Below are 11,670 nucleotides of genomic sequence, written 5' to 3'. Positions count from 1 at the left end.
AGGAACAGAAGCCAGAGCTCAGTGCCTGGAAGCCTTGCCAAGAGTCTGCGGCTAGAGTCTACTTATCACAGGATAAGAAATCTGTGCTCGGTGAACTTCTGTGTTTGAGAAATTCAACCAGAATCTCGATGAAAACACAAGGCCTCTGTCAAGAGACCAGCTCACGGAGCACACACATTTCTTACTGTGACATGGACAATCCAACCACAGGTGATGGCCCAGCTTAGGGGGAATGCAGTTCTGGGGTTCTGGTCTTCATTACTTTCCAAACTACCTGTCCCAAAGGCTCTCCTTTCTCAGTCTCTGTCGCTTCCTTCCGCCCCCTTTAGAAGAGGGGCTGGGGTATGAGTGCGGGGCAGCTCTACCCTGTGTGGGGTACGTGGGGCAGGCAGAAATGGCCCAGCCTCAGCTAGGAGCGAGGAGGAACAGCGCGGACACCGAGGTCCTCATGGGGGAAAGGAAGGTACTCCGTGGTTTTTGTCACAAGTTCTCCTCAAAGACTACCTCTGAGGGTTCTCTTTCTTTTTCTAGCACTCTGGATGGATTGTTAATGGAGAAGAAATAGGAATGAGGCTTATTTAAGATACAAAAATCTTGTATTTATAATAACCTAAATTTATAGGTATAAAACAAGTCTTTTAAAGACACCCTCCCTCCCCCTAAAGTACCCAATATAAAACAGGAATTACTTAGATCATCCTTGGTTAGATACACCTTATTCCCTGTGCAAAAAGCTGGTGGACATGAGGAAAAGCTGCTGGGGTTTATCGTTTACTAGTAAGAAAACGTTTCTCCCTTCAACAATCCAGTGTAGGGGTGAAGGCTATCTGCATCTGAGGAATATTCTCTTAGGCATTTCGGACAATCTTTCTGCAGTATTCTTGCTCCTCAATTTATTACAAAGGTGTTATGAGACTCCCCCAGTAGAAATGGACTCAGGTCAGAGTAACTTTGACACAAGTTGCCAAGAGGGAAACAAAACGTAATTTGCTAGATTCCCCACCTGTGTAGTTTAATGTGTTTACCAAGGTAAGAATCATTTCCACCCCTTCCCAGCTGAGAGGACACTTCACCAGGGAATGTCTTTCTATGAAGTGGACGTAATACCGGGGAGGCCACTGGTCTGCCTGCCGGAGATCAGAGCCACCTCAAATCCCGGGCGTGCTCCAACCCGGCAACGCACGCACGCACCCCGCGACTCCCCGACGATGATCCCTGTGTGCTATGTTAACCAAAATAGGCAAATTATTTACGAAACCTTTTTTTCTTCTGTAAAGCAAAATAAATATATACAATTCAAGATTATTTTCTCTTCTAAAAAGATACAGATAGTGTGAGCTGAACATCAGTAGGAAAATTATTTCAGAATCTGATCTATAATAAATAAACATGATTGATGATCATGTTTTCAAAGTTCTAAGAGACCATGAAGTCACAAAAAAATGAGTTAGGAGAGTGAAAAAATAACTGACTGTGTTAAGTACTAGGAAATATGATTCCATGAAATTTGAAGGGGGGGGGAAAATATCCATGATCCTTAAAGTGATCCTAGATCTTGGAGGGACACGAACCAGTATAGAAACAGGTTTCTATTTTGCGACCAAAGTGGGATTCCATTTTAAGTATCCTGTAAATTTCTGTTTGCTTCTGTAAACTTGCAAAGGAAGGGATGAGGGTTGCTGATGTGTGGTCGGTGACTGGACTGAGCAGCTGACGGGAATGTTGCTGGCTCCCAGCTGGTCTCAGTGGCCTTCGTCACTCCCCGATGAGCAGGCCCAGTCGTAGATGACCAGGGGAATGCTGACCAGGGAAAACAACACCCCCAGACCCAAGAAGAGGGCCGCCTGCAGCAACAGAAAGGCATGGGTTATTTCAGCGAAGCAAACATTTCCCGCATGCACCTCGGAAATAAACATCCATGCTTTCCCTGTCCTCTGAGTACCCGGGTGTTTGGAGTTTGTGACAACCACCGTGGAACTGTGAGAATCTTTCTGAAACTGTGTGTGAATCTGATTCTCCAAGGATGGGAAAGTAAGAATAAACTGCACAGAGCCTCCTCTACATTCTGTTTTTTGAACTGGATGCATTTGCTCTGAGATTCGGTTTTTAACTTTGTAAGCCACATTGGAGAGGCTTGCACTTGTGCCCTGTGTGGGTCAGAGGACGGTAGGGAAAGATTCTCTGGCATGCTTGTTCCTCTATCTTTCCGACTAAGATTACGACTTAAAAAAAAAAATGGCTTTGGAAAACATACAGGTCCTTTCATCTCTCTTTACCAACCAACCTAGGTTATCACTGGTAGGCAAACATTTCTGTTTGAAATGTGGAAAAAGATATAAAAGCAAAGCAAATTTGATCAAGTGATATAGGAAACAGTGTCAAAAACTAAGTGACTTCAGTAATAACTATGTAGGGGGCTGCGTGGGTACTGGAAATATCAGGGGGGACCACTTTGTAAAGTATGTGAGTGTCTAACCACTATGCTGTACACGTAAAACTAATACAAAATAATACTGAAGGTAAAAAAAAGAAAACATTTAAATTACTTCAAGGAGTCATGAAGGCCACAGGCAGACAGATCATTAAATACAGAATCTGGAGAACACAGATTGTAAATTGTGTGGCCTCGAGACTATCCAATGAGAGCGCCACGGGGAGAGGGAGGGAGCATCATGGGAGCCACGGGGAGCCTGAGGAAGGGCTAAGGGCAGGAGGGGAGTGGGGGTGCGGTTCAGAGGGATGCACATGGGCTCACCACCGTGGGTCTGGTCTAACTCCCAGTGGGTCCTCAAACGGACAGGAGCCCTTGTCTAACGCTATTCAGTAGTTCCTATACCATTTTATTATGGGAGCCGGGTTGGGGAAGCCCAGAGCATTCCTGGGCAACAGGCCTCTGCCATTTTCGGGTCTTAGTCTATTTTACCGCTGTGCCAGAGTGACGGCTCCTTCCCCTCTGACCTGGGGAAGCAACTCCTGGTAAGGATCAGAAGGGCATGGGATTTATGGCTTCAGGGGTCATCCTGTGGGGGCAGAAGATGCATCAGTGCACAAGGATGATCCCTCCTGCCTCCACCTCTTAACCGGGTCTGTTGGAGTCTTACACTATCGGGGAGGGCAGCGGAGAAGCCTTCTCCGAGGCCAAACAAAATGGTGCTCCAGAAGGTACCCAGGCAGCAGCCACTTCACCCTGCTTCCCTCACTGTCTCCAAGTGCACCACCTTGAAGATGCCCTTGAACTTCACCAGACCTGGAAACAAGAATCCCAATATAGAAAGGTAGTTTCTGAATCCAGGTCTGTTGCTCCAAAGCATTTCTGTCAAATCATAAAAAGACTCTTTACGCTGACTCAGCCATTGAAAGTAAGCATCACATGTTCCCTGAGCTAAAGGTAGGGCATCCCCTCACAGAGACAGGACGGCAAACAGCCAGTCTCCCAGCTGGCCCTGCCCCAGCTCAGAGCAAGCGCAAAGGCACAGCAAGAGTAATACCTGAAACGGTATTGGGAGGAAATAGAGAGGGTTCTGATGAGATATTTTAAATCTCCCAAAGGTGAGAACTACAGAACTGCTGCCTCCCTTTGAGGCTGCTAAAAGTAGTCTTAGTTGGCAGAGATGGACTATTTATTTGGCACATTTAAACAAAAAACTGATCAGAAAAATTGGGGTGGCTGGCATAAGACTTACCCAAATTCTTTGAGTTCCTTTATCTTCATCCTGGTTTGTGATTTTTAAATAAAGAGATGAAGGAAGAATGAAAATAAGCATATTAGCAGATGTAACTCCTGTAAAATAAGAAAAAAAAAAGTTTGAAGTTGCTACTGTGAAATGTAGCTTCTTAACTAGCTGCTGCAGAGTAAGTGTGAAGTCCTAAAGCCATACCTACAACCCCAAAGATATCCTTCATGGAGGGTATGAAGATCACCAACAAGTTGATAATGACCAAGAGTATGATGGTCACGAAGATGTGACGACACAGATTAAACTTTGTTTTCTTAGCCAGTTCAAATAAAGATGAACGAACCTGCGGGAAAAGAAAACGAAGACTCCATAAGGGCCTGCAGCTTGCCAAACTCATGCTCTCAGCAGCAACTGATTTGTGAAATGTCCTGTAATTTATTGATAGCATAACAGTTTGGGAAGCAGGGGGCTTGATTTAAGGTGGAAACGTGTTTTTATTTATAAATAGATTAGAGGACCGATGCACGAGATTCGTGCAAGAGTAGGCCTTCCTTCCCCCCAGCTGCCAGCACCAGCTTCCCTCGCAGCCCTGGCTTCATCCGGAAGGTCGTCTGGAAGGACGTCCAGAAGGATGTCTGGTCTAATTAGCATATTATGCTTTTATTATTATAGATTGTTTTCTTTTTTAAAATATGTTTTTTATTGATTTTATAGAAAGAGGAAGTGAGAGGGAGATAGAAACATCAATGATGAGAATCTCTGATCGGCGGCCTCCTGCACATCCCCTACTGGAGATCGAGCCCGCAACCCGGGCAGATGCCCTGACCAGGAATTGAACAGTGACCTCCTGGTTCATGAGTCAATGCTCAACCACTGAGCCACACCGGCCTGACAATAAATAGATTGTTTTCTCTCAGGGGGAGTAATTTCTGTTTTTGTTTTCTCTATGGCTAAGGGTTCCCTCCTGGTCCTTCTATATTCTCTGATTGTGTATGATCGAGATTCAACCATTCTATCTACATTTCTCTATTAAAAAAAAAACAACAAAAAACACAACGAGGGACAGATCAATTAGAATTAAGATTCCTTCCACCAGAGTCTACCCCATATCACTGATCCCACTTTCTTCCTGCAGAATCTTCACGGAGGCAGTTTCAGTGACACAGGAAAGCTACCTGCAACAGGCTTTCTCTGGAACGGGCTCCTGAGACAGAAGGAGAGGGGAGACCTCAGCATTTCTCAGATGACACCGAGGCTTCACTCACCGTGAAAAATAACACCGGCACCGTGAGGATGACAGCCACGATGACGGCCACCCGCACCGTCAGGATCAGGATGTCATCCTTACTCTGGTACTTGTGAAGGAGGTCCGAGCGGACGTTTTCTAACGTGAGGGAAAAGAGGGCATGGAGAGGAAGCAAAGCACATGGTGAATGACAGCTTTCCGAGCAGCAGCGAATGTGTCACCTGACGGGCAAGGCAAGAATGATCTGGGCTGTCGGTGAAAGCAGCGTATGGAGTGGAAAAGAGAATGCCCGGAGTGAGGCATGCTCCACCCGTCCATCGCAACTTTAACTGGAGGAATTTATACTAATCATGAGAAGACGCTACACAGAGTGGCTACATTTAATTTATGCTAAATCAATCCCAGGAGTAAATTGGGATTAAAAACAGCACAGGTTGAAGCACAAAGCTATTCTTAATTTAGATTTTCTCCCACTCGGTGCCACTCATCCTGAGTGGATGGGTGGACTGCAGGCCACTCGGAGCCTCTTTCAAACTTTCCTCTTACGGCTCAACTTTCAGTGGCCAAGCAGCAGGGGTGCCAATGGGACTTAATCACCATCAAGAAATAATTCTTTAAAAAAAAGAAAAGAAAAAAATTCTTCTCAGCACTCTCTCCTCCAGGGGGCACACCCAAGCCATTCTCTTCTCCGTTTCTCCTTCCCCCCCTTTTCCCTCTCCTCTTCCCCCCTCCCTTAGCATGTATCCCCCTAACCTCTAACGGACCCCACGAGACTTGCAACCAGGCCAGCAATGGGCAGCGGCAACTTGTCCCGGGTTAACCCCCTGAACCTGTCTCCAGGGCCCCTTTTCTCTGACTTCCCAGTGAGCCACGGCAGCCCCCCTCCCCCAGGCTCTCCTGTTGCTTCTTCTATGCCCTTGTTTCACTCTAAGAACATTTTTGCTGTGGTCAATAAATTATTGCGTGGTTTTCTACAAAACAACAACAACAACAACAACAACAAAGAAAAACAAACGAAATAATTCTCTTCCATGCATGTTTTTCTTATTTAAAAAAAGAAGAGAGCATTTTGCTTATGTACCACGTTGGACTTTCCTCAACTCTGAACCTCAGGAAATGTTATGTCAAAGACAACCAAAGCTGGCATGGCAGCCTCTGACAGTGAGAGTGCTCGCCTCAGTGTCCTTTCCAGGGCTTCCGGCTGCACCTCGGATTTCAGTCCCTTTAACTTTCTGTGTCATCCCTTCACCTCCTTGCAAGGCTCCAACCCCGCTGGTGAAAAATCAGGCACTTTATTTTTAATTCATGTGAAGTGTCGTGAGTGTGGCACTCGGCTCTTTCTCTCGTTCAGCATCTGTCTCTGTCTCTCTATTAATGGAATCTGACCCCATTCGCAACAGCAATTAAGGAAATTCTCTGATATAGTTTTCACTTTCCTCAGTGCAGGTGGTATGCTTATAAAATGCTCTTCCTTTTAAGGCCAGTATGAGGAGAAAAACATTACAGTGTATTGTTTCGGTAATTATTCCATTGTGCAGTCCGCGTGAATATGGAGAGCAGCCAGTGCCATTTGCTTTGCGTAGAAGAGACAGCACAATCAACGGGCAGATGCGCTGCTTCTTTAACTATCATGTTAAAAGTTGTTTTGATAATGATTTTTACGATTCACTTACAATGACCTACATTTACGTACTGACGGAAGTTACTTACCGTAGAATGTCAAGTAGCCAAAAATGGCGGTCAAGAAGTACATAACAAACATGGCAAAAAAGGAGATATTCGAAACCATCTGCATCCTTTTCTGTGATCGACTAAAGACAAAGATAAAAGAATTTGAAAAATTAAAAACCATGTTACTGAATTTAAAGACCAGTGTTCACACGAGTGTGTTTATAGGAACGTCACTGTCTATCGGGGTAGGGCAGATCTGACCAGCTGAAATCATCCCAGGCAAGTACTTCTTTTACACCCAATGGGTGTTGAGTGAGAGAGAGACCCAGGGAACTAACAATTCCTTGAGTGCTCTGACCCATTCTTTGGAAAGAACGAGTTCTCATCTGAAGGGCAGAGGGCATTTTTTTTTAATACTTGTGTTTGGTATCTTCTCCACAGGGAGCATTCACAGGAAAGAAGGGCAGAGCTGGAACCTGACCTCAGGTGTGCTGTTGCTAATGCTGTTACTTGGTTCCAGTTTTCCCACTGAGTGGCCCCAGAGGTGCACCTAGAAGTCTGAACGTCTCCACAGCAGGCAGCACCCAAACGATCACAGGAGGTGATGACGAAGGGCTGTCTCTGAGGTCAAGTTTACTCTGAGGGTTTGACTGCACCTTTAAGTGGCTTTCACTGCCCGAATAATTAGTCTACCTGACTTGCTCTCAATAACAGACTACCAATAGTCAGATTTGGTTGTGTCATAACAGGGAGCATGGAAGACAAGAAACACTGAGATGTACACACGAGAAAATTACAAACTAAAAGCTGGACTATAAAATTTAAAAGATGCCAAAGACATCATTAAATACCCTAAATACAGGATCATAAAGTTAGCATTGACACCGGTAAATGTAAATATTTCAAAATTTACCTATTCGATTAAATAGGAAAGAGGAAGAATCATGAGTGAATCCAATGCTAAGTGACATCCACTTTATGTTTGTTTCAAAATGGTATATTTTGAATATACAAAATAGCGATATTGTATATCTTTTCTGAGCTTAAGATTATGCCATAATGACTTTTTATATAAAGTCTGGTAACGGTAAGCTAAAAAGAGAACCAGTGAGGCAATGTATAAGTAGGCCTTTAGTTTTCTCTAGAAGGGCAATCAAAAACGAATCCATAGAATCATCTTAATCATTTAAAATGACCAACAAAATTCTTTCGTCTAGTTTGTGGTCTTAGCATTAATTTCTCTCTGCCTGATTTACCAGCCTTTTCTGTCTAAACCAACAGGCAAACCAGATACCATGTGTAGAGAGCGCCTGGGAAGGCACATGAGCATTTCTTTAATTATTGTCGGCTGAATCCAGTAGCACTGGCAGAGCCACGTCCTGGAGACATACCGTGCCAGAGGCAGGTACATCGTCAGCCTGACCCTTAGCTCAGGTGCCAGGGGGTGGGTTTCATTATCTAAGTGCAGCCAGGCACAAGGAACAGGCACAATTATCTGGGCTTAGCCAGAGTGACGATTACAAAGAAGCCACAAGAATGAAAAATTATAGCTTGATCTTTAGCCATGGTTTCTCATAATTTCCTTTGTTTTACACGTTAGTAAAACTTCCTGGAATCATGCTGTATGTAATAAACGCGCTGCACCGGCTCTGGGTCACTGTCTCTCCATCAGAGGACAGCTGTCCCACCGGGTCCCAGCTTTCCCTACTGTCTCTGTGTCTGTCTCTTTCATTTTCTCAATCCCCCTTCGCCCCTACTCAGGACTCCTGTCTGATCTCTAGCCACGCTGGAGGCGGTAAAGAGAGAGAAATTAATAATCATGTGTTTAGCAGTTTATAGATATTGAATCTGAAGATCATTATATTCTACCTGCCAAGGAAATATAAGTAACATAAAGCAACCCATATACTTGAACTCTCCTAAGAATACAGTATTTGAAAAACCAGTTTAACAAAAAAAGCCTACAGAGTGTACCACTTTATATATTTACATCCAAAATATATTGGTTTCCGGTTTCTGTTCCTCTTTTATTTTTTCTTTCTTAAAATGCAGAACTTGCTCAAGAATGGCAGAAAGTAAATGTTAAAACTGGGTGATGAATCCATGGGGTTCATTACATGAGTCTGTTTATTTTAATACAGGGCTTGCCTGTTAATGAGAGGTTATAAAATGATCAAGATAAATTAAAAAAAACTCTTACTCTTTAAGCTCGCTGTAGATTGGCAGGACTGATGGATGGCAGACAAATGCAAATGCAATAGTAGGTAGAGCATACACAGTCTATTTGAAAGAAAAAAGATAAACATTAAAAAAAGGTATTTTTATCATAAAATTATTCAGTTCCAGTATTTCTGAGCTGTAGTTTTATCTGACAGCTCTTCTGAATCCCTGGATTATTTGGGTATTAGGAGGGCTTTGATATCTAAAATAGGAACAGCTTTCCAAAGAGAGTTTATCTAGCTTGAGACATCAGGCACTTTGGCTCAGAGGGGTTTGAGACACAGCTCACCTACAGCGTATTTTACATCCTCCAGACACAGCATAACCCATTTTTATATGGCGCTAACCAGTTACATTGTACTTTTCCTACACCATCTCTCGGAGTTCTACAACAGCCCTGAGCAGTAGGCAGGCCACTGCTGTTCTCCTGACTCCCTCCAGCAGGTCAGGCGACATGCCCCGGACTTCCACCTCTATTTGACTGCTCTTTGCTATATATAGAGGCTGCATCTAATCAGACTTAAAAGGTGGCTTCTAAAAAAGAAAATTAGTTCCACATTCACTACTTTGCTTCATTTTTAAGAGTTAAAAGAGAGGCAGAGAGCGATAGACAGATCTGTTTTCTTAGATATGACTTTTTAAAACTTTCAGACATAACTTCTTTTTTTAAAAAACATAACTTTTTAAAAAATATATATTTTTATTGATTTCAGAGAGGAAGGGAGAGGGAGAGAGAGAGATAGAAACATCTATGATGAGAGAGAATCATTGAATAGCTGCCTCCTGCACGGCCCACACTGGGGATCGAGCCTACAATGTGGGCATGTGCCCTGACAGGGAATCGAACCGTGACCTCCTAATTCCTAGGTATTGGTTCAACCACTGAGCCATGTCGGCCAGACTCAACATAACTTCTTATGCAAAAAGAAACTGGCAGAGAAGGAAGGAAAGGTAGCATTTGTCATGCTCTAATTTTGCCCAAGCACTGAACCCACCTCATTCTTAAAAAAAACAAAAACAACAACAACAACAACAACAAAAACCCTGTAAGATACAGAATAGAATACTTGTTTTTACATGTGGGGTTGGGTAACTTGCTTGAGGGCTCAAGTCCAAGCCTGATTAGTCCCACAGTCCATTGCTCCCTATACTATTAACAATATCGCAATAGTATGATGGTTTGGTAACTACCAATCTGTGGTGGTATCTGTATTTCAAATGTGTAAGTTGGGGAAGTTGCAGGTATTTCTTTTAGTCACCACCAGATAGGAAGCAGTGGGCTGAGGAGGCTATCAATCTATTTTTTATAGATCTATAGGAAAGAGAAGAGCTGAGACAATTATGGAGAAAGACAGTTTCACAGAGAATGCTTCAAGTTGTCCTACATGTAAACTGGGTTAAGAGGGAGCATGAACTATAACATTTGTATATTTCTCAAAGGTCTCTAAATGGATTGTGGAATTTGGAAGCAGGGGACTGTGTCCTTTTGAGATTGAATACATTCAAAACAGTTGACTTACTACAAGAATAAGAAATATAATGCCCTTAATAAAAATGCTCCTTTTTATATTTAAAGGATACGAAAACTTACCTTTGAATTGAAGGTAACATATTTTGGCGTACACACGTCAGCATTTGTTGAATTAGCACTTGTTGCATTTAGCCCTGGAACAATGCAGGGAATCTGAAATTTCTTGTAGATAACCTGATATTAAAAAACATAGGAGAAACAATATAGACTTTATATCAAATAGAGCCAACTAAGGAATAATTATTACATAGCATTGTACTATGGCAATACCAAACCAACCATTCCAACCAACACTTACCACTATTAGGAAAAAAACCATACAGCTCAAGGAAAATCCACTAGTATAGCCAAGGTACCCTAAAAAAAGTTTTAAAAAATTAAAATTATTATTATTTCATCCATCACCTAATTTCTTTCAATGACTTTTTAAAAAAAATGTTTTTATTGATTTTAGAGAGAGAGGGAGGGGGAGAGAGAGAGAGAGAGAGAGAGAGAGAGAGAGAGAGGGAGGAACATCAATGTGCAAGAGAAACATCAATCGGTTGCATCCTGGGGACTAAACCTGCAACCTGGGAACCGGCAACCTTTCTGTGCACGGGACGATACTCAACCAACTGAGCCACCCCAGCCAAGGTAATGCATTTTCTCAAGCACAGTTTGGGATTCAAATAGTATATATACATGCCAATGTGAATATAACATTTATTCCTCGATAGTGCAACTTTATTTGGCAAAAATGTGACTTTAAGTAAAAGCATTATTATGAGTTTTGATTCCAGTTCTCCCTGACACACTGGAGAACAGCTTCCCAGAATCCAGGGGAAAAGAGTCTCCCAAATTTAGTTATGGAATTCTGCTGCTGATCTCTGATGGACACCTATGGCCAAATCCATTCCTCTTTATTATGTACCTATTGTGTACATAATGCTATCAGCCACAATACTTCTCTTCCCAAATGAGGGGCATGCACAGAGGAGAGGGGGTGATTTCTAGGGATAACCTGAGCATCTGGGGATCTTTACCTTGCTCCCCTTAGATTGTCTGGCAGATCTCCAACCACCGTGACCTCCAGAGAGGCAGAGTTAAGTGGCCTCTGGGGCTGCACTATTCTCATCCCTGGGAGAGAAGAGTCCTTCTCTACTTTAATTGAAAAGACGTATGTGTATATACATACAAAAGCCTAAACACAGACCCAGAAACCAGAACATTAAGTAGTTTGGGTGTGGTGTTTTGTGTGTGTGTTTTTTTAAACGTCTACTTACAGGTCATATAGAACAGCTACAGAGGGTGGATATTTTTCATACAAAACAACATTTAAAAACCAT

At 42.9% G+C, this 11,670-nt stretch overlaps 1 protein-coding gene across 2 annotated transcripts in view; it reads right to left on the bottom strand.

Annotated features, from left to right (window-relative positions):
• Positions 1-661: 661 nt before the first annotated feature.
• Positions 662-11,670, bottom strand: part of SLC38A1 (solute carrier family 38 member 1) — a 77,748-nt gene continuing 66,739 nt past the window's right edge. For both annotated transcript variants that reach the window (XM_054719140.1, XM_008140586.3), the window contains 8 exons: positions 10,644-10,702; positions 10,406-10,519; positions 8,795-8,874; positions 6,634-6,734; positions 4,943-5,061; positions 3,879-4,020; positions 3,684-3,781; positions 662-1,844 (listed from right to left, as the gene is read on the bottom strand). In XM_054719140.1, coding sequence (XP_054575115.1) covers positions 1,743-1,844; positions 3,684-3,781; positions 3,879-4,020; positions 4,943-5,061; positions 6,634-6,734; positions 8,795-8,874; positions 10,406-10,519; positions 10,644-10,702 — 815 coding nt within the window. In that variant the 3' untranslated portion in view covers positions 662-1,742. The remainder of the gene's footprint in view (positions 1,845-3,683; positions 3,782-3,878; positions 4,021-4,942; positions 5,062-6,633; positions 6,735-8,794; positions 8,875-10,405; positions 10,520-10,643; positions 10,703-11,670) is intronic.

Source organism: Eptesicus fuscus, chromosome 7 (assembly GCF_027574615.1).
Source record: "Eptesicus fuscus isolate TK198812 chromosome 7, DD_ASM_mEF_20220401, whole genome shotgun sequence".
Classification (NCBI taxonomy): Eukaryota; Metazoa; Chordata; class Mammalia; order Chiroptera; family Vespertilionidae; genus Eptesicus; species Eptesicus fuscus.
This window is presented reverse-complemented; position numbering and strand designations above follow the sequence as displayed.